Source organism: Xyrauchen texanus, chromosome 20 (assembly GCF_025860055.1).
Source record: "Xyrauchen texanus isolate HMW12.3.18 chromosome 20, RBS_HiC_50CHRs, whole genome shotgun sequence".
In the NCBI taxonomy this organism is placed as follows: Eukaryota; Metazoa; Chordata; class Actinopteri; order Cypriniformes; family Catostomidae; genus Xyrauchen; species Xyrauchen texanus.
In genome coordinates this window covers 27,911,756-27,935,089 of record NC_068295.1, presented here as the reverse complement: position 1 = coordinate 27,935,089, position 23,334 = coordinate 27,911,756, and the positions used below count along the sequence as shown (strand labels likewise).

At 37.8% G+C, this 23,334-nt stretch overlaps 2 protein-coding genes across 3 annotated transcripts; both read left to right on the top strand.

Annotated features, from left to right (window-relative positions):
- Positions 1-1,379: 1,379 nt before the first annotated feature.
- On the top strand, positions 1,380-10,891 carry LOC127660555 (RING finger protein 145-like). The gene is made up of 11 exons (XM_052150874.1): positions 1,380-1,553; positions 1,759-2,073; positions 2,184-2,292; positions 2,444-2,535; positions 4,564-4,805; positions 4,898-5,067; positions 5,715-5,855; positions 5,935-6,117; positions 7,688-7,835; positions 7,922-8,278; positions 8,805-10,891. The coding sequence occupies exons 2-11, from the start codon at positions 1,905-1,907 to the stop codon at positions 9,282-9,284; spliced, it is 2,091 nt and encodes a 696-aa protein (XP_052006834.1). The 5' UTR covers positions 1,380-1,553; positions 1,759-1,904; the 3' UTR covers positions 9,285-10,891.
- Positions 10,892-12,180: 1,289 nt separating this feature from the next.
- Positions 12,181-22,741, top strand: LOC127660556 (ubiquitin-conjugating enzyme E2 D2-like). 2 transcript variants are annotated; one of them, XM_052150876.1, is made up of 8 exons: positions 12,181-12,519; positions 13,946-14,009; positions 14,085-14,116; positions 14,225-14,302; positions 14,381-14,486; positions 14,589-14,682; positions 17,885-17,966; positions 22,174-22,741. In XM_052150876.1, exons 1-7 carry the CDS (start codon positions 12,496-12,498, stop codon positions 17,931-17,933), a joined length of 447 nt encoding a protein of 148 aa, XP_052006836.1. In that variant the 5' UTR covers positions 12,181-12,495; the 3' UTR covers positions 17,934-17,966; positions 22,174-22,741. The 2 variants fall into 2 exon arrangements, with proteins under 2 accessions (XP_052006836.1, XP_052006837.1); XM_052150877.1 differs by lacking the exon at positions 17,885-17,966.
- Positions 22,742-23,334: the final 593 nt, after the last annotated feature.

Below are 23,334 nucleotides of genomic sequence, written 5' to 3'. Positions count from 1 at the left end.
CAATGACTTAAAAGCTGACGGCAACAATAAGGGAATCTACTTTCAGAGCAAATCCTTCTGCTGGTGGGATAAGTTGCAATTGACATTTTACACTGACTTCAGAAACAGACATGGCTTTCATGCTGCTGTTTGAACACAGGGGAAATTGGCTGCAAAGGTCACTGAGCCCATTTCCTCTCCCCCTTGCTCACACAGACTCAGACCTTTACAGCACCCACAGCTTTTTACCTGCACTGCATTTGAATAGTCACCGTTCTAAAATGTTCTATGTGTGTGTTCTCAGGTTAATGCTGAGTGTATTTTCCTCCTTCAAGTATTTTCCTCCTCTGGTATGATGGTGCCTTCCAAAAAATGTTGTTTCAGTTGAAACTTACAGTATGACTAAGAAGACAGTGATGATTGCTGAAATTAGCAGAAGTGGACCTTGCATTTTTTCTTCCCGTAAACACAGTGACAGAAATAACTCCTGGTTACACACAACTTTTTTAACTTAGTAGTGGTCAGCTCATTAATGAACTTGTGATGAACATCCTCATTTAATGTCAGATGTTCAAATGAATTACAGTCACCACAATGCCATTCTTGGAAAGGATCATAAAAACACAATGTTAAGCTTGTTTATTACTATTAGTTTTTTCTGCACTTATATAATTTCATGTTACATTATTTGCGTTATTTACATTTTATTTTAATGGTTACTATTACGTTTATGCTTATTTTAGTGATGTTTTGTGTGAACATTTCACACTCTTGTTTTAGAAATTTCAGAAAAGTTACATTTTTAGACATTAGAAAAATGGCGCCATCTGGTGGAAAATATTAAAATTTACGTTTTGAAGCCAGGGCTCCGGAATGCATAAAATGAATGTTTTTATCCTTTAATGGCACTGGGATCAAATATTGAAGTTTTAATGGGTTTCAATGGGTAATTTTTTTCCTGAAGGTCCTGAGTGTAACTATTTTGTGTAAGGAGTGTAGTATAGATGTATTATAGGAACTGAGGTTGAAATAACAAAATCCCCCCAAAAATACACACCTTTGTCCAAATGTATGCAGTTGGCAATAACAAAGCCAAAATGATAGAAAAAACAAAAATGAAAAAAAAAGACACAAATCTCCCAAAGGTCGCACAAGGGTTAAGGATTCACTTGAAATTGCATTATTTGCTGCGTTAAATCATACTAGAACGGCATAGTATATTTTTGTAAAGTTAAATACACTTTCAATATATTTAATATTTCAGCCAATAAAGCGAACAGGCCAGAATAAACATTGAAACGCTAAAAACAACCCATGGAGAACAACTGCAAAAACAAAAAAGTTTCACTCCAGGCCTGTAGGTGGCAGTAGTCAGTAGAGAACGATACAGATACATGACATACAAACACACGGAGCAGGAAGGGGAGCTCATCTGTGTGCAGTTTACGGTAGTTTCCAAACACAATATGCGGTCGTGACAGGTGTTAAAGCCGTTCAATGTGCAAGCAATGAACCGCTTGTGTTTTTAGATCCTCGATCTGTGAACTACCATGCTGTCAAAACAAACAGTCGAGGTGGGAGGCAACCGTCTTTGAAAAATACATTGAAATAATAATCAGCTATCAATGTTTTTTTTTATGTTAAGTAACTTTAAAGGATACTTTATTTACATCGTATGTAATGAGCCTATGCATTAAGTTATATGTTAGAAAACAAACCGGAAGGACTTTTGAGTCAGAAATTTCACTGGATATCTTGTCATCCGTTCTCTTCCTACAGTTTTCACATCGGATCTACTGGTCGTCCCAACTGACCAATGTCATTAAGAGCTCTCACAAACAGGAGCAGACAACAGGAGCATGATCATATGAAGATGTGACACAGGTTTTGTACATAGTACATGTGGTTATTTTGTCTGCGTTAAAATGCCACGACTAGAGGAGGTAGCCAATGTTGTGCTCAGGGTGCCCAGTATCTTGGTGTTGGACATGCTTTATAAATGTGACATTGATAGCTTCACGGATCACCTCAAGGCGAGGACAGAGGACATGCTCTTCAAGTACAAATATGTGATCTGGAACATATATTACTTTGGTAAATGTTATATCATTATGAAGGTGTCATTACATTGTAGTATTAGATCAATATGCAATGTGTATTCCATCATAGTGGACAATACTGATTCTTGTTTGTCTGCCTTGCAGGTCATGTATTGAGCATTGTGGTGCTGCTGCTGCCACTTGGGCATATTATTCAGCTCTACCTGCATGTTTTGTGTGCCCTCTTACTTTACATGGGTCATCAGATTGTCAGGTGAGCATGCCATGTTGGTACTTATAAAATCATGCATCAACCTTATTGCCGATATTGCTTCCAGGCTTCAAATCTGATTAAACAGGGTAGACTGGAGGATACATTTTGTTCGATGAGCAGCATTGTTTATGAATATTTGTTTTGTTGACAGAGATTATGTTAGAGGGGAAGTTCAATATGGGTATGATGGTGCACTCTTCCTGGATTCTCCAGCATTGAATCGTTTTGTGACTTCACTCACTAGTAGGTTGCACATACCACAAACCTTACAGTGTCCCTGGCTAGTATTCACACATTTAAAGGGATAGTTCATCCAAAAATTAAAATTATTTCATTTACTCACGCTCATGCCATCCCAGATGTCTATGACTTTCTTCTGCTGAACATAAACAAAGATTTTTAGGAGAATATTTCGGCCTTGTAGGTCCATAACATGTAAGTGAATGGTGACCAGAATTGTGAAGCTATTAAAAGCACATTAATGCAGCATAAAAACAATCTATAAGACTGGTTTAATCCATGTCTTCTGAAGCGATTCAATTGGTTTCGGGGGAGAACAGACCAAAATATGACTTTTTACTGTACATCTTGTCATTGCGAGGCATGATCATGATTTCAAGTTCGATTACACTTCCTAGTGCTTGACGCATGAGCAAAGCGCTAGATGACGCTATAGGAAGTGTAATCGAGTTTTAATTCATGATTGCTAAAAAGACTGCTGATGGCAAGATGTAAAATGAAAAAGGAGTTATTTTTTGGTTTGTTCTCACAAAAAACAGATTTCTTACTGTTTCAAAGTTTTGGTCACCATTCACTTGCATTGTGTGGACCTACAAAGCTTAGATATTTTTCAAAATACATTTGTTTGTGTTCAGAAGATGAAAGAAAGTAATTCACATCTGTGATGGCATGATGTTGAGTAAATGATGAGAGAACTTTCATTTTTGGGTGAGCTGTTCCTTTTAAGCCACTCTAAATATGTATGTTTTTCATAGTATTACATATATTTATATTAGCAAATATTTTTAACCAACTGGGGCTAGTTGCACCAGCTTATGCGTGAGTTACAACTTTGACTAGTCAGTGTAAATGAGCACCAAGTTACACTTTACACACATTTGAGCATTGCACCACTTAACATAATCCTCCCTACATGTAAACCAAATATTTTATGGAAGCCTCTGACTAGGAGCAACAGTTGGAACAAAGAAGCAAACTTATTGACATGTTTGGCGTGACAAACATATATGATGATGTTGATATTTACACTTGTTTACATTTTCCAGAGATAACAATGTATAAAACTGACTTATTGACTCTTTAGCATGAAATTGATCTAAACAGTGCATTTTCCGGTGTGTGTTGCCACTGGTATTCCAAGTTTCAACACATACAAAATATACAAGATATTAAAATGAATAAATGTCAATTTTCCAGTCTTAGTATTTATTTATTGCCCCTTAATAATTTTAGATCCCGTTCCTGAAAATTATTAGGCCTATTTATACAGTATTTACATATTTAAATATACAATTTAGTATATTTAATACATTCTTTTAATGTATAGTATTTCAGTGGAAATTTAATTTATTACCACTGACCATGAACCGTAACAAGATAAAATGGAAATGCACGGCTATTCGACACTTCCGTTTACAAATTTGAAGGCTGCTTAAATAAAGGTAAATGTCATAATATGTGACTACTTTACAGAGAGTTTACAACCTACTAGCTAAGTCTTGCCTTAAGAACTGGTGGTGCAACTATATTAAGCACTGACTTTTACTAAGTTACTAAGGCCTCAGTTTAACCTCAACTAAAGTGAGATCTTATGCCCAGCTGGTGCAACCCTACCCTGGTCCTAGGGCCATTTGAATGTATGAATGTATGAAGTCAGTTCCCCTGAAGTTCACACAGGTGTCCTAGCAGAATAACCACACATGTACTTCATCACATTGATTATGGACATGGTTCACTAACATTTGACAACCACAAAGTGTATAAACAATTTTTGTCTACATTTTGGACCGTATATCTAATGCAATGAGATTCATACATTTTCAGTGTGGTTAAAGTGTCCATATACCTTCAGAGCCACTGTACGTTAGATGCTGTGATTGTCATGCAACAGTCTTATTGGTCAATTTGTTTTACATGATTTGTACAGTCACAAATACCTTTTATATATTTGTGCATGTCAGTCTTGATTATGACAGTGTGATTATAACATTCTGTCTTTCACAATAAGCTTGTATGTGACATCACCTACAGGTCAGATAATAGTCAGTACACTCTGTGCATTCCTCATGCGCACTCAACGCGTGTGGCTCTTCTCTGCGCACTTGCTCCCTCTTCTGGCGCGTGTGGTTTCTGTGCCTCTGGACTGGCTCCTCACTCTCTCCTTCGTTTCCATGATGATCACTGGGGCCGAGGTTGCTGTCTTCCTCCTCGTTAACCTCTTTGTGCCGTACAGACTGGCCAGAGCTGTTTATAGAGAGATAATGGACATAGAGGTAACACAAACATATACTGACACTTACATAGCTGCACATGGTCATGAAACATACATCATCTCAGTTATTCTGTTTTACTTTTGTTGCTGTAGGTGACTGAGCTGTACAGACTGATGGCGGTCGGAGTGTCTCTGTGGCATGGCTTTGCCGTGCCAGTATTGTTTAGTGTCTTCTGGTTTGTACTGTTCGGTGTGCAACTTGTTACCAATTTTGGCACTGTCACTGCCGTGCAGCAGGGTCCCCTTCTCTACCTCTTGACCAGGTAAACAGCAGAGTACTCAACCTCAATGAAAGGCCATATTAATGGGGAAAGCTAATATAACTAGATAAGCATTTTCTTAAGTAAATAGCAGTACTAGCAAGGCAGCAAAAGAGAATAGTGTTCAAATTTGTTAAGTTTAGGTTATAGGTTTTTGTATGACACTTTTTTTGTTGGCTTCACACAAGAATGAACTCATAGTCACTGTGTAGTGTAAAGGCAGCTATAAATGGTTAAATATATGCAAGGAAGACAAGACCAATGACAATTTACTATTTAAACAGAGGTAATAAATAAGACCCATCGCATATCATTATGCAAATCGAGGTATGAAAGAAGACCAATCACTAATCCGTATGTATTATTACATTATAAATGCTGAAGATTCTAAGTCATATGTAAGTGAATGGGAGATTTTCAAACATTTCAAACAAAGAAATTTAAGATTAAAGTGTAAATCTTACTTAAGATTAAAAACAAAACAAAAAAATATTTAAATGAAATTATCTGAAAACAAAGTCTGAATTGAGTACATTGAGCAGTTAGGCCTAAATTATGATATGGGAATTTGGGCAGGCTGCCTTGCAAGCCCTGATAATTACTCCTGTTTTGCAAATCATGGACACATATTTTGTGCATATATTTTACAGTGTGTCAGAATGCTGTGCTAGTCCATACTCCCTGCTTGGTTTAACATTCGTGGTATCATATGCGGCTCTGGGACTCCTGAATCTCTGCAAGTTTTACCTCGGGGGATTCAACGCTCTACAGAACCACAATGTCATGCACAGGTAACAGAAGGGAGTGTAGTTTACTGTGTGCATGTGCATTTAACATATTTATTTAGGAATGTGTGTGCATATGTTGTAGAGGTGTGACAGAGGGGGTGACTCTGCTGTTACTGGCCCTGCAGACTGGTTTGTTGGACATGACAGCTCTACAGCGCTGCTTCCTGCTTTTCATCATCCTCTTCATCGTCCTCACCTCTACTCTACAAAGCATGAGTGAGATCACAGAGCCTGTTGTGTTGGGGCTTGGAGCCAGTAGAAACAGGTGCGTAATTCCATTTGCAACCTCTTTGGTAATTCTCTCAAAACATTATTTTCCCATATAATGAAAACAAAATAGGACTCCAAAATGACAAAGCGCCATTTAAGTGCCATACATGTTATCCATGTGACTTGTATGCTATATTTCAAGTCTTCTGAAGCCAAACAATAGCTTTGCAGGGAGGAATACCCTGAAATCAACTCACAAGTGCAGTGTAACTCTCAAATCAAATATGGTACCATTGATATCAGTGATATTTGGTCAAAAGTCATGTTTTCCATCAATGGTGTTGAAGTGACAAATTTGTTGTCCATATGACCTTTTGTAGTCCATTTCAGAGCTTCAGCAGAGGGGAAAATGATCAGTGAATAAATACTTAAATTGTGGTGTGTTCCTCACACAAAGCTATTGTATTGCTTCAGAAAACTAGGAATATATCGCATGAGTTTTATGGACCACTTTTATTATACTTTTATTATACTTTCACAAGAAGCATCTGCTGATGTGGACTGTGCCTCGCAAAAAAAAAAAAAGAGAAGACTATGATCAAGAATTTTGCTTTGCATAAAGCTGGAGAGGGTTACAAAGTAATATTGAAGAGCTTAGATATTCATCTGTCCACAGTTAGACAAATTGTTAATAAATGGAGATGATGTAGTACTGCGGCTACTCTCCCTAGAAGTGGCTGTCCAGATGACTCAAAGGGCGTATGGCAGAATGCTCAATGATGTAAAAACAAACCCTAGAGTGAAAGCTAGAGACTTGAAGGTATCACTGGAACTGGTTAACATTTCTGTTCATGAGTCTACTATACTGAAAACAATAAACTGGTGGTGTCCATGTCAGGACACCAGCTTTCCAACAAAAACAGCTGTGCACCTGAAGTTTGCCAAAGACCACCTTGACACTCCACAACACTATTGAAAAAATGTTTTGTGGACTGATGAAACTAAGATTGAATTGTTTGGGATTTCCCAAGTTTATTAAGATATTCTACAGGATAATGTCAGGTTGGCTGTGTGCCAGCTGAAGCTCAGTAGAAGTTGGGTGATGCAGCAGGACAATCACCCTAAACATCGAAGTAAGTTCACTACAGAATGGCTTAAAAAAAAGAAAATCCACCTTTTGGAGTGGTCCAGTCAGAGCCCAGAACTTAACCCAGTAGAGATGCTGTGCAATGACCTCAAGAGTGCTGTCCACACTAGACATCCTAAGATTATGGCTGATCTGAAGCTGTTCTGTGAAGAAGAATGGTCCAGAATTCCTTCTGAACGTTGTGTAGGTCTAATCCGCAGCTACTGGAAAAGCTTGGTTGAGGATATTGCTGCCAAAGGAGGGTCAAAGGGTTCACTTACTTTCCCACAGCATTGTGAATGTTTAATCGGAGGTGTAAAGACATGAAATATTATAATTATGTGTTGTTAGCTTAAGCACGTTTTGTTTGTCTATACTTGTGACTTTGATGAAGATGAGATCACATTTTATGACCAATTAATGCAGAAAACAAGCTTATTCTAAAGGGTTCACATACTTTTTTTTTTGCCACTGTTTAATGATTTTGCTTTCTCCACAGGAGTGTTTGGAAGCATTTGCGTGGGTTATCAATGTGCATGTTTCTACTACTATTTCCTGGATTCATGGCTTACAAGATTGCCCAATTTTTCCACATGGATTTCTGGCTGCTGATTCTGGTCTCCAGCTGTATGCTTACATCACTGCAGGTAGATTCTGTTCTGTTCATGCAGTATGAACTCTAATAATAATAATGTTTAGCATAATTTTATGAATAATTTTCTATGTCTTTTAGGTGACGGGCACTCTGCTGATCTACTGCCTGTTCATGGTGGAGGTATGGCGTGGTGCTGCCCTGCCTGGTCTGGATGAGATTGTTTATTATGTCAACGGAGTTTGTCGGGTGCTGGAGTTTGCAGTGGCTGTGTGTGTGGTGGCATATGGGGCATGGGAGTCATTGTGGGGTGAGTGGAGCTGGATGGGAGCGTCGGTCATTATCATCCACTCGTACTGCAATGTGTGGCTGCGTGCCCAGGCTGGCTGGAAAAGCTTCCTGCTCAGACAGGAGGCAGCTCGCAAAATCAACTTGTTACCACGTGCCAGCGCGGAGCAGCTAGAGGTCCACAATGATGTCTGTGCCATCTGCTTTCAGGTCAGCTCAAAAACAAAGTGAGGGAGCTCTGTATGTGTTAGTGTTAGAACAGGCTTGTATCAAAACAATGTAGTTAGCTCTATTCATTATATTCTGAATCAGAGTATTTGTGGCCAAAATTGTCCACAAATTGGAAACAAACAAACAAAGTTGGAGTACGTACTCCAGAAATATCAAAGTTCACAACAAACTTTCCTCTTGGTATCATTATATTTAAAGCTGAAGGGTGTAATTTTTGCATGACCAAACAGAATTAAAACAGAAAAATAAATATAGTTTTCAAAATGGCTTTCTGAAAATATGGCCTCGTATGCTGATGATAAAGATAGCCCTGGTTCGCACTGACCCCATAGTGGAAACGTGGCTATTTTTGCCCATTTTCAATAGTCAGAAACTAAATAGGTCACATGGTATTTAGCTAGTTTTTTGTCCAACAAAACAGAGGTCTAAAGTACAAATTTAGTTTTGTTTTGTGAACAGTGAAATTAATAATAAATTACTTTTTAACTCTTTCTCCTGTCTGCAGGACATGACTTCAGCAGTGATAACCTACTGTGGTCACTTCTTCCATGGCACTTGTTTGAGAAAGTGGCTTTATGTGCAGGAGACATGCCCCATGTGCCATGCCTCTATCAAACCCTCCTTGACCAATCAGATGGGTGCAGCAGCTGATGCCCAGCCACAACAAGCACAGCAAATGGAGCAACACCCCCAACCATCAGAGCAACAGCCTCGACCAGAAAACTCAGAATCCAATCAAGAGGAGATGCAGGGCTCACAGGGAGATGGTGTTCACTTTACAGAGAGGGATTGTGATGAGTTAGGAAGGAAATATTCAAACTCTGAGAGAAATTGCAGCAAGGGGAGTCTTCAGAATTTGCATTATGGTGTAAATGGAGATTCCCATAGTGTGGGAAATCCAAGCTGTTCAACAGATGGGAGCCCTTTCCAAGAGGAAGCCAAGAGCCCTGAGGATGAGACCCAAGAGCTCAGGGAAGCAGACTGATTAAAAAACAAGCTCAATCAGAGACAACATAAAGCAGAGAGAATGTGGCAACAGAACAGACCATGAGTCAGAAATCTTACTCCAAAGGAAATAGAGCAAAGTTCAGAGAAAAAGTGGGACATACTGAAAAGGAACGAAGCCTTAAATGTAGAGGGTTGCAAGTATAATTGACATAATTATCAAAAAAACATAATTGACAAAGGACTAAGACATGCTGATTGTGTCCAGGGACCAATCAAATCACAGCACTTCAACAGCATTTGATTATAGTTAACAAATTATATTCATTTTGAATAATCTTTTCTTGGCATTTTTTTTTAAATAAAATGTCAAATAAGATACTTTTAGGATGATGGTCCAGTTCAAAGGAGAGGTATGAAGAAATAGGGCACTAGAAAATGTCTCAAACTCTGGTTCTGCTTTTTTGGAGATATTTACTCACAAACTCATTTGGGAAATTAACTTGATTCCATTAATTTTTGTGTCATTTGGATGTTGATTAAAGGACTTTTTTTGGTATGAGTATTTGAGATAAAAGTTTTGGTGAGTGAATTTTGTGTGACTGTTATTCTAAATGGTGCAGATCTGTTGCTAATTGTGCCTCTGACACTCTATTACATGCTTTTGTATGAGCATAAATGATGTGATTTAAAGTCATGATCATTCTTTCAATTGCATTATTATTAATGGATGAATACTGCCCAACAGTGGTGGATTTAGGCATGGGCGAAATGGGTAGCTACCCGGGGTGGCACCTTGCCGGGGGCGGCATGGGGCGCTATACAATCTAGAACCGCTACTGCTGCCCAAATTAATTAGTGAATAAAAGATGGTCCATGAGCTGCTCTCTGCACAAGGCAAAGATCAATGTTCAAGGGGAAATTACCATTTAGTCTTAACAAAAAATAAAGATTAAAGTCTTATACAACCACACTGATTTAAGTTGTTTTGCCCTGTGGTTAAAGTCTTGCCCAGTTTCATTTAAACCTCTGTGCAAAACAATCATTTGGATATGATTATGTGTCCATTTTATTGTGGTAATCTATTGCTTTCATGCTGAATGATTAAAACTATATAAGTTATCATTGACTGGTTTGTTTACTGATTGAATGCATGTTTTTCAGACTCCAGAAAGTTCATGACATATTACTTTGCTATATGTACACCCAATAAGACTATTGGGGACAACTTATCAACTCTTTTAGGACCCATCTTGAAGCAAAACCACAGTGACTTCAATTAGTTCTGTTTAGGTTTTGGTTACTGGATCAGATTGTGTATTTTTTTCTGCGTTGTAACTAAATGTATAAATGTTCAATAGGTAGTAATAAATTTGTTTGTGTTCAAAATCTTGAAATTATCACAAGTCCTAGGGTTGCCACTCGGGACTTTCCAGGATTGTCTTGGTTTTTGGCGAAATGCATTCTCATATGAATAAAAAAGTCTGATTAATTTTAGTGAACTGGTTTGTTGGGGTGATTGAGATTTTTCACTTGTGTGTGAATAATCCTTTAAACTTGTCTACTTACTATGATGTTTGTATGTTCAAAAAAGGAATGTCCTTTCTTTTACTTTAAGATCTCTTGGGTTCATAATGCCCAAAACTCCAAAAAGAAAAAAAGGAAAGATTTTGTGATATTTTTCTATTTTGTGTGATATTAACAAATTTCATTTTGTAAAACGTAAAATATATTTTACTTAATTTGGTTAAAGGTTACTCAAATAAATTTGATGGAAATTTGTTATGAAAGTAAATCATGAAATGCGTACTGTATCTTGAAAATATTTTTGGAGTAAATGTTTATGTACTATACATTTATTTGATTTCCTTTGGTTTAAATGCATGTGCGAATGTTTTTTATATACTTTATACATAACTTTATAAATACATATTTATACATTTTAAAACATTTAAATGTTCAGTGTGAACCATAAACTCAAGAAAATAGCTTTAGGGCCAGAATAAGTAAATAATATGTTTTACACACACAAATTACACAAGATGTTTTATTTTACACACACACAAATAATAATACACTTTTAGCCTGTTTTTAAGATACACATTTCAATTTCATGACAAACTGAATTGAGCAATTTAATTTTGTGAAAAATTACACAATTCATTTTTTGGCATGAAATTGAACTGCGTATCTTAATTATTTTGTTTGTTTTTTGTGTATTGATGTTATTGTTTGGATTATATGCTATACTTGCATATCAAACAAGATGTAAACAGTCCTAAATAATATGTTTTATTTCTTGTATGATGGCCAGCAATTTGTTTTTTCGGTCATTGATAAGGTGACCTGGGCCAAGGTGGTAACCCTAATAAGACCCCGCGAGATTTTTCTTTTTTTTTTTTAGAATTCTATTACCATGTTTTTAGGACATGTATCATGGGAATACCATATTACTTACAAGTACCATAAAAAAATAGCACGGTATTCTTTAAAGTTCATTAGAGAACCATTGTAAATACCATGTTGTGTGAATATGGTAATCCTTCATTGTGATAGTAAAGTATTGACATATGATACCAAACTATGGAACAGTACTTTTTCCCCATAAGCATTGTCATTTATTTGATGTTCTAGGCATTTTGGTGATCTAAGTTACTCCTTGTTCATAAGTTGCAATTGTCAGCGTTTGCAACTACAACATTATTATATGTTATCTTTGCATTTCATCTCATCATTGTGGTCATATACAAGACTGTAAAACTCGTCGATGATAATATCTCTTTCTGTTGACAAATTTTATACATATCGAGTTGAACCTTTTTACAGTCTATGATTTCAACTGACCAAGTCGTCATCCAGCGCGCACGGTGGCGCGCGGGTCAATATCTCGATTTAATTCGCCATTTAATCAAAACGATAATAGAAGAAGCTGCTGGACGTGGCTAACAACAAGCTCACGGACATCTTGTCAGCTCAGATCACACTGAAAGAGAAGTGTACACGCACATCAGCTTTTACAGTTAACGACAGGGATCAGGACCTGTCGATATTGGCATATCATTTAGGAACATCATTTATTTTTTTACACATTGAATGCTAGCTGTTTTTTTAAATTATTATTATTTTTATTTTTTTGACATTTTTAATGTTAGTTTTTAGCTAGCTCTCAGGTTAGTACACACATTGAGAAAGAAAGAGAGAAAGAGGAATAGTGGGCTAGTGATTCAGGAGCTACTGAACCCATTGGGAAGATGGCGCTTAAACGAATCCAAAAGGTACGTGGACTGACTAGCCAAGTATACATTATCAGCATTTGAAATCCGAGTGTTGACGATCTAGTCTTCGTTATTTTTCGTCAACAAGCGTGTTAGCCGTAGATGTCGTGTTATTTCTCATAAAGCGAGATGAGGCTATTCCCTATACAAGCGATTAATCGCTTTAATAAAACAACATTATAATTGACCTAGCGTACCTCAATTGCAACGTTTGTTTAATCTTTAAAACGGCTAAAATAAACCACACATAATAAGACCCGACACTAAATGGTGTCACGATAATAGTTCTGAACATCGACATTCTTACAATCAATGACATTATAAAAAATTATTTCAATGAGAAATAAGATGATACATAATCAATGTCAAACCTTTGGCCTTTGTGTACGATTTCTACTTGACAGCTGCCAATTTTTATGCACTCAAAAAAAAATAATTTGGTAAGATTTACGCATTTATTTTAAATTTAATTAAGTAATCTTAAATAAAATGTGAAAACCTAAACATTTTATGTGTTAACTTAAATTTGTGTAACACTACACAATTCAGTTTGGTTTTATGACATTTAAATGCGTAAATATTTAAAATGGGCTAAAATATTTTAAGTGAGGAAGACACCAGCCTTGACAGCGTAGATCATATTTTGCGAGGTTCATTAGTGTTTCGTTTAATTGATGCTAAATCCTACACCACATCGGCATTTAAACAACAATCTTCAAATAGTGCTATTTTGCCATGTCAGCTTTTTCAGTTAAATTCTAAACATAATCCCATTAAATTAAACAAAAACTAAACATGTCTTGAGATTTTTACTTGAGTAATGTTTAATCAGCCATAATATTCATTTGATAGTTCATCAAAGATGATAAAAAAACCTAAATGTTTGACATGGGAGCCCCTCTCTATACTGCTGATAATGTAGATTCCTTTTTTAGCTGTCCTTTAGGGACTTGGAGGTTTTATTTGGAGATGTTGTGAAAGCAAAGTGGTGTATCTATAATTAAAATCTTTCAAACATAATCTACCACAATGTCTCTGTGTTTGGAAGTTCAAGTAGTCTTTAGTTGTGCAGTGGAAAAGCACTAGAATGATTAGAGAGTTGTGGTTTGCTACCTTCCTGTCATGAAATACACCCCAGGTGTCTTCCCACTCTCAGACATGTTGAAGTAAAAATAAACATTGTGCCCTTAACATGTCTATGGGCTCGTTCAGTTTGTGTTCCAGCCCTTCTCCCTCATGACCTCTCTGGAACTATAAATACACTGTGCTGCAAAACATTCTATCTGCTGGTTTCATCTTGCTGTCACAATAGTGATTAAAAGAGGCAAGAGCCATTATTGCAAGACCTTTCGCCAGTTAGTGAGCTTCAATATTCTGCATTATTATGTGATTAAGTGAATATAATCTTCCTGGCTTTTTCTTGTAGGAACTGACTGACTTGGCACGTGATCCTCCGGCACAATGTTCAGCAGGTCCAGTGGGGGATGATGGTAAATTCACCAAATTTATACATTAATAATATTACTTAATATAAACTTATGATGTACATTTTATCTCTCTTTCAGTGTTCCATTGGCAGGCAACAATCATGGGCCCTGTGAGTAGAACATTGTTATTGAATTGTGCACTTAAATGCACTATGAGCTGTGCTGAAACAATGGTAAATGTACTATTCACGATTTTCCTTTTTGTTTTATACATGCAGAATGAAAGTCCATATCAGGGTGGTGTTTTTTTCCTAACCATACACTTCCCAACAGATTACCCCTTTAAACCACCAAAGGTGAGAACTTTAAAAACTGCGTTGTCTTTTGCCTCCGTATTCTTGGATGTGTGTCTTACATTCTTTTCTCTCTGTCAGGTTGCTTTTACTACAAGAATTTACCATCCAAACATTAACAGTAATGGCAGCATCTGTCTGGATATCCTCAGGTCTCAGTGGTCACCTGCACTTACTATTTCTAAAGGTATACACACAATAATAGAGTGTTTAAGTGTGTAATTTCTGGAGAAAAAAAACATCAAGCGTTGATGTTGTATACGTGTGCTCACATATGTGTCTCCTGTAGTTCTCCTGTCCATCTGCTCACTCTTATGTGACCCTAATCCAGACGACCCTCTTGTGCCAGAGATTGCCCGAATCTATAAAACAGACACAGAGAAGTAAGTACTGACTTAACTCCTCTTTAATAGTTACTTACAGTTGATTGCATAAGTTTGCATCCCCCCTTTTTGTCTCATAACTTTACATACCCCTTTCAGAGTTTATACAAAGATAAAAGATATACACTATGAATCAAAACATTATGACCACTCACAGAGGAAGCGATTAACTTTGATCATCTCCTAAAATGGCCACATATCAAGGTCTGGGTAGATTAGATGGGAAGCGAACAATCAGTTCTTGTAGTCAGCGTGTTGAATGCAGGAGTAAAGACCTGAGCGACTTTGACAAGGGTCGAATTGTTATGGCTAGATGACTGGGTCAGAGCATCTCGGAAATGGCAAGGCTTGTGGGGTGCTCCTGGTCTGCAGTGGTGAGTACCTATCAACAGTGGTCCGAGGAGGGACAAACCACAAACCGGCAACGGGATGTTTGACACCCAAGGCTCAATGATGCACGAGGGAAACGAAGCACCTACAATGGACACGCGAGCATCGGAACTGGACCTTGGAGCAGTGGAAGGTCACCTGTTCCATCCTTGTGCGTGTGCTCTGTTTACCTGGGGAAGTGATGGCACCAGGATGAACTGTGAGAAGACGATAAACCGGTGGAGGGAGTGTGATGCACTGGGCAATGTTCTGCTGAGAAACCCTGGGTCCGGCCATTCGTGTGGATGTCAATTAGACACGTGCCACCTACTGTAATTTCCGGACTATTGAGCGCACCTGAATATAAGCCGCACCCACTGAATTTAAAAAAAATTATTATTTTGAACATAAATATGCCGCACTTGTCTATAAGCCGCAGGTGCCTGACGGTACATTGAAACAAATGAACTTTACACAGGCTTTAACGAAACGCGGCTTGTAACAAAAATAAATAGGCTTTAATGAAACACGGTGTGGCAGCGGGGGCGTGGTCAAGCGCCCGTCCGGGAGAGAAAAGCGGTAAGGGTGCTTTCATGCCACACACGGCTTGTAACAAAAAATAAAAAATTTGCAGTAAACAGTAGCCTAGCTACTGTCATTGTCATTGGTCACTATCTTCCTCTTGTGCACATGAAACCACTGAAGTCATCTCCTTCGGTGTTGGAGTTGAATAGCCTCAGCTTTAGTTGTCTTTTTGCACTGAGTCAATTCATCACGCTGCTGTTTCCTTTTCCAACAGCCAGATCAATCGCCTTCAACTTGAAAGCTGCATCATATGCATTTCTCCGTGTCTTGAGGGTGACAAAACGACTACCGTAATCAGAATGATGGGAAGTTTGAGCGCGCTTGATTTAATCTAAACAGTAAACAAAAAAGTTGTTTGACCTTAACCCGTTCGGCAATTTCATTGGTCTAATGAAAGCTTCATGCCGCCAAAAAACTGAGCACGTCACAGAATGTTTTTTTTTTTTTAAATTTTTTTAATAAAATTTGAAAGCGGGAAAAATCCATATATTAGCTGCGTCGTTGTTTAAGCCGCGAGGTTCAAAGCGTGGGAAAAAAGTTGCGGCTTATAGTCCGGAGATTACAGTACCTAAACATTGTTACTCCCCTTCATGGCAATGGATTTCCCAAATTGCAGTAGCCTCTTTCAGCAGGATAATGTGCCACACTGCACACATTTTTCGGGAATTGTTCGAGGAACATGATGAAGAGGTCAAGGTGTTGCCCTGGCCTCCAAATTCCCCAAATCTCAATCCGATTTGGCATCTATGCAATGTGCTGGACCAACAAGTCCGATCCATGGCTGCTCCAACTTGCAACTTGCAAGACTTGAAGACTCTGCTGCTAATGTCTTTGTGCCAGATACCACAGGACACCTTCAGGGGTCTTGTGGAGTCCATGCCTCAGTTGGTTGGTACTGTTTTGGTGGCACCTGGAGGACCAACAGCATATTAGGCAGGTGGCCATAATGTTTTGACTTATCAGTGTATATTAGCAAATATTTTTTTCAGATGTTACATAAATCCTACAAGACAAAACAATAACCATCTACACACATCATCCTGTTCAAAAGTTAACATCCTCTTGGTTCTTCGTATATTATGTTGGCTTTTTTATGCATCATTTAATGTTCGCTCCTTTTGCAGTAGTTGTGTTTGAGTCCCTCAATTGTCCTTTGTGTCAAGCTTGATTTCAACATCATATTGTCTTTTGTGAAGAACTCAAATGTGTGGAAAATGTTGGGAAACCAAAGTCAGTGCAGTACCAGGAGGATGTGTTCCCAAGAACAGCTTCACTGCCCAGTATAAAGCAGGGACTCGTGCACAACTATCACAACAGACATAAACAGTCATTGTTCATCGAGGAAGCAATACACTATATTAAGAACAAAGGGGATGTAAAATTCTGAACAGGATGATTTGTATATATCAAGTTTATTTTGTCTTGTGGAATATATGTAAATATCAGTTATGTCAAAAGGCTTAATCGGGGCAGAACAAAATAAAATAAAAAAATACAACCCAATGCACTTTTTATGATCCCTCTTATTTTTAAAATGACAAACTTTTAGCAGATTCTGGAAAGGGGATGAAAACTGTAAATTTCACTTTTTTTTAATTTAAATTTAATTTAAACATTTTGCAGCAATGTAAAAAAAAAAGTGTGCCTTTGCACATCGGAGGCAATGTGATAATGTGAAACTAAGAACCCCTTATTTATCAAAATAGGAGGGTTGAATACAGGACGATTCCTTATTATATGGGATGGTTGGCAACATATATATATATATTATTTTAAACCTCACCTTAAATAATCTTGCTTTGTTGCATGAATGTTTGCTCCAGGTGTGAATTGGCTTCATAGGAATCCATTGTTTGTATACAGAAAGTTAATCGCAGCGAGAAATTAATGTTTTATGTGCATAGGCCTTAAAGTTGGCCCCCTTAAGTTAGTCATTTTTTTTTCTCTTGCTAAAGGGATGTTGTGGTTATCCTTTTAATCCACTATGTCTTTGTGGAGAGAAGGCTTTCAGCTTAAGAAATCTTTTTTAAGGAAAGAAAGAAATTTAGATATAATAACTAACTAAGTTTTGTTACTGTATCTTCACATTTTTATAACTATTATTTCAGTTTCTCAATTTGTCTAGCATTTGTCAGTGAACAAAGATTACAAGGAAAGGTTTAAATAACTATGCATTCTTATATCAATTAATGCATCAATTTATTTCAAAGTGAAAAACTATTTTGTCTAACACACCATGCTCTATCAGGTATAATAGAATGGCAAGGGAATGGACAGAGAAATATGCCATGCTGTAGGTGAAGGGAAACGCTGCATTGTGAACATTAGAGGTACTGTAAAGAAAGTGAAGCACTGTAAACAATGTTGCTTCCTGTGTGGTGCAGCATGAACTTGTGGCCACAGCAGGTGTGCATCACTAATACATGCTATTACGTCTTTTCTGAAATGATTGGGAAAAAAAAACTGTGCTCTTTCAAAGGGTGCCAGAGGCAAGTGAAAACTCAGATTTTGAAATTATAGGCATAGGATTAATTTAGGTGGTTGTTTAACCATCAAAAACTTAATTGTTGCTTTATTTTTTCTTGTTAGGTTTTTTTTTGTACTGTATTTATTCTAATAGCAAGCATGGCTTTTAATTAGCCATAAAGCCTTACATAGGGCTATGCGGAAAACATGGACTGAATCATTTGATCTTGTCATAATGAGGAATGTCATGAAATTTGCCACATTAGGGATAAAATAAATGTATGAATGGGCATTATTTCGAATTAAAATAATATGTCCTTTTGTAATTGTTTAACCACAAAATGCTAAGATTTAATTAAATAAATACATAATATGGAATGTGTGAAGCCGGCTGCTCATACATTGAAAAGCTCTTATGAGTATCACAGTGCCCTCTGTGTATATTAAATGATAGAAAGCAGAGCATTTATTCACTGTGAATCATGCATCACATGCAGACTATATATTTCTATAATTAAATTGCAGCCATTTGCTGTTTAAGAAGCACATTAAGTCATACAGCGAACTGCTTATCCAGAGGTGTGAAGTTGTCATCAAAAGAATACAAACGGGCCTGGGTAGCTCAGCAAGTATAGATGCTGACAACCATACCTGGAGTCGCAAGTTCATATCCAGGGTGTGCTGAATGACTCCAGTCAGGCTATCTGAGGAACCAATTGTCCTGGTTGCTAGGGTGGGTAGAGTCACGTTTGGTTAATCTCCTCGTGGTCGCTATAATGTGGTTCTCGCTCTCGGTGGATGCCGCAGAGAATGGCGTGAAGTCTCCATGGTAACGCACTCAACAAGCCACGTGATAAGATGCACAGATTGATGGTCTTAGACGCAGAGGCAACTGAGATTCGTCCTCTGCCACCCCGGATTGAGTCACTAGTCCACCACGAGGACTTTGATTGCATTTGGAATTGTGCATTCCAAATTGGGAGAAAAGGGGAGAGAAAAAAAAAATAAAACAACATACAAAGTCCTTAATTTGGCTTTTCGCCAAAATAAAAGCTGTTTAATTAGACGTGTTGAATTGAAAAAACACATACAGTGCATTTTGAAATTATTTAGACCCCTTAATTTTTTTCACATTTTGTTATGTTACAGCCTTATGCTTAAACGCTTTTTTTCACATCAGTCTACACTCCATACAGCACAATGACAAAGCAAAAACCAGACTGTTAATAACTTTTGCAAATGTATTAAGAAAAAACTGGTGATTCCAGCCAGGTCTCCTAAGCAACCAAATTGGCCAGGATGCTAGGAAGTGTAGAGTCACATGGGGTAACTTCCTTGTCGATTAGTGGTTCTCGCTCTCAGTGGGGCGCCTGGTAAGTTGAGCTTGAATCGCGGAGATTAGCCTCCACATGCGGAGACTCCGCGCTGTTATGCACAACAAGCCACGTGATAAAATGCGTGGGTTGAATGTCTCTGAAGTGAAGGCAACTGTGACTTGCCCTCCGCCACCCAGATTGAAATAACCAGGCCACCACAAGGACCTACTAAGTAGTGGGAATTGGGGATTGCAAATAAAAAAATACATACATTTTTTTTTTATATCACATTGACATAAGTATTCAGACCATTAACTCTGTACTTAGTTGAAGCACCTTTAACAGCGATTACAGCCTCAAGTCTTTTTGGGATTGATGCAGTAAGCTTTGCACACCTATATTTGGGGATTTTCTGCCATTCTTCTCTGCAGATCCTCTAAAGCTCTTTCTGGTTGGATGGGGACCGTTGGTGGACAGCCATTTTCAGGTCTCTCCAGAGATGTTCGATTTGGTTCAAGTCCGGGCTCTGGCTGAGCCACTCAAGGACATTCACAGAGTTTGCCCTAAGCCACATTTGCTTTTGTCTTGGCTGTGTGCTTAGGGTCATTGTCCTGTTGGAAGGTGAACCTTCTGCCCAACCTGAGGTCCTGAGTACTCTGGACCAGGTTTTCATTAAGGATATCTCTGTATTTTGCTGTATTCAGCTTTCCTTCAACCCTGACCAGTCCCCCAGTCCCTGCCGCTAAAAAACACCCCCACAGCACGATGCTACCACCGCCATGCTTCAACGTTGGGATGGTTTGCGCAGGTGTCGAGCAGTGCCTGGTTTCCTCCAGACGTGATGCGTGGAATTGATGCCAAACATTTCAGTCTTCATTTCATCAGAATAGAGAATCTTGTTTCTCCATCTGAGAGTCTTTTATGTGCTTTTTTTGCATGTCCTTGCACTGATTGTCCAGTTTGGCTGGGCGGGCAGCTGTAGGAAGAGTCCTGTTGTTCCAAACTTCCAAATCATGTCCAATCAACTGAATTTGCCACAGGTGGACTTCAATAAATGTGTAGAAACATCAAGATGATCCAGAGAAATGGGATGCGCCTGCGCTAAATTTCAAGTGTCATAGCAAAGGTCTGAATACTTATGTCAATGTGATATTTAAATTTCTTCCTTTTAAATACATTTGGAAAGTTATCAAAAATATTTTTTTTGCCTTGTTATTGTGTGTTTACATGGACACCAGAAAGCAGCACATTGCGAGAACACTGCTTATTGAGAGAAAGCTGTGTTCCTGTTTACATGTACCGTATAAGCGGCATATTAAATCGTGTATACATGTGGCTCGGTGAGAAAGCAGCGTTATCCGTAGCAATGTAATGTCCCCACCACGCTTCTGTAAATAACAAACGTGGCATCTGAGAAAAACTTTGCTATTTTACTCTGTTGTATCGCTTTATTTACTTGTTGCTGTTTGTTTTGTAAAATTTTGTTGCAACCTGCAGCGGAATTGCGCAGCTATTGTGGGGTTTTCTCTCTTACTTAAAACACTGGTATTCCTCCAATGTACGAGCGCATATACGCAGAGGTAAGGGATGGTCGATAATTTTCACTGGTGTTTAAATGAGTATAGTTTGTGTATGTGCTTTCATCTGATGACGTGTGTTACTCTGGTCTTTTCACACATGTGCAGTCTTCAAAAACCTGTGAGAACGCCGCTTATGTGTTTACATGGTCAGATAAGCCACATTCTTGGGGAGAAACCCTAAACCACTTTCTCTTAATCCCTTAAGTGGTGTAAAGAACCCCGCGTTCTCATTTACATGATGTTTCAGAATGCCGATTTCTGCAAAAACCCTGAATTAAACAAGTTTTCTTAAGTGCATGTAAACAGGGCCACTATGTGGTATGGAGTGTAGATTGATGTGAAAAAAATTATTTAAAGCATTTTAGCATAAGGCTGCAACATAACAAAACGTGAAAAAATAAATATAGGGGTCTGAATACTTTCTGAATGCACTGTATTACTACTGTACATTTTATATTCAGTCTAGTAGTAGTAATAGTAATAAATCAATAAGTAAATCATATTTAAGCAATATCTCACAAGATTGCTGTGGTAAAGAAATGTTTTCATCAATGCTTTCATTAATAATGTGATGCTCTGCTGTGCAACGCTGTATTTTACAAAAAATAAGTCCAGTGTTGTGTTTTGGATTGTTCTATGAGGATATGTATAGATGCACCTCATTTGATAAAAATAGTGTAATTGTATGTTTAAAATTTAATTGTTCTGTGAATTCATTTGATTAGACTTTGTATGAAATTTCAAAACATGGAATTCAGAAAAAATAAAACTGAAAATGCAAAAAGATAAAACTGAATTAATTAGGGCCCAACTTATAGCAGCATGACATTTTCATTAACTATGTAGACGTTTTTTTTAGAGTTGTATATTGTAATGGCTGAGCATTTTTGATTTGTGTGAGTTGGTTGCAGCACTGCATGAGCAGCAGCCCATTAAGATGCTGATAGAAATATAGTATATATTTTATTTGTTTTGTTTTCTTCAATAAAGATGAGCAAGTAGTGACAACTACCAAAGCCTAGTACATTATTTATGGAGCAGTACTTACTAACTGGTGCTATTAGAAAGGTTTGAAACTGACAAGCTCAGACTGCATTTTGGAAGCAATTTTTGCATGAAGGATTCACTGAATTCTAAGATTTTTATGTTTTTTTCTTTCATTCCCCACTTTACAGATACAACAGAATAGCACGGGAATGGACTCAGAAATATGCCATGTGATGTTGGCTGGACACATTTACAAACTGTTTGTTCTCATGTTTCGGACACTGTTGCAAGACCATATTTTTCCATCTGTCTCTTATGGAGGCACAACCCCAGTTTTCTTCTCAATCAGGAATTCAGCCTGCTTTTGGCCTTTCCAGACTTCATGGATCCATCTGTCCAATGGAAACTCCACTCCCAGCTCTGCCGCTTTGATCGCTCTACCAATGGACTTGTCTCACCCTGCAACACATGCCATGCCTGTTTGACCACAGTGTGTTCTCTCTGAGCCACTCTGAGCCAGAGAATGTCTTTAGGCTGTTCTGCTTCTGGAGTGCATGCAATCACAGGAAATAAGGACAGATGTTGTACATCAGTGGGAGTTTGGGACTGATTCCTGTATTCTCTCTGATTGTAAAGATTTGCAACATTCAGATCAGATCTCTGCCCACCTTTCACAGCTGTGGCACTGAAATACAGCTCACTCAATGTCTGTTTAAAGTTACCCCCCCCCCCCCCCTCCCCTCAATAAAGATGCATAACTCCTACTATTTGGTTCTGTTTCTGTTCAATTAATAGATTTGTATAAATTCTGGATACATTAGATTGGGTTGTTCACATACATCTCTAAGATGTACACAGGAATGTGGTCATGGTTTTTCAATGACTGGCTAATGTATATGGACAAAAAAAGGCCACTTCAGTTTTAATTGCAATTTAGAGTTATTGGTCTAGTATCACACACCGCATTAACAGCAGCACCATGGAGTGCTGAATATTATATTTGATAATATTGGGTGTGCACCAGGGTCATAAATTAACTTTCCATTAAGGGGCAATATTTCTCCCCTTCAGTTTGATTTTCAGGGGCAATTTATACTTTTTATATTTTTTTTTAACAAAATTAAAACATATAAGGTGTTATACTTTTATGTCAAATACTAACGTTTTATTAAATCAACAGTGTAAATTCTCAACAAAACATCTCAACATGAATAACTACATTAAGGTTTTATTAGCTCATACCCATACAATTCGATCAACAGCAACATATACTTAATGCAATAATGTGTAATTGGGCCTAACTAGAGGAATTCATTGTGGGGGCATTTCTTGCCTCTAAATTTAGAATT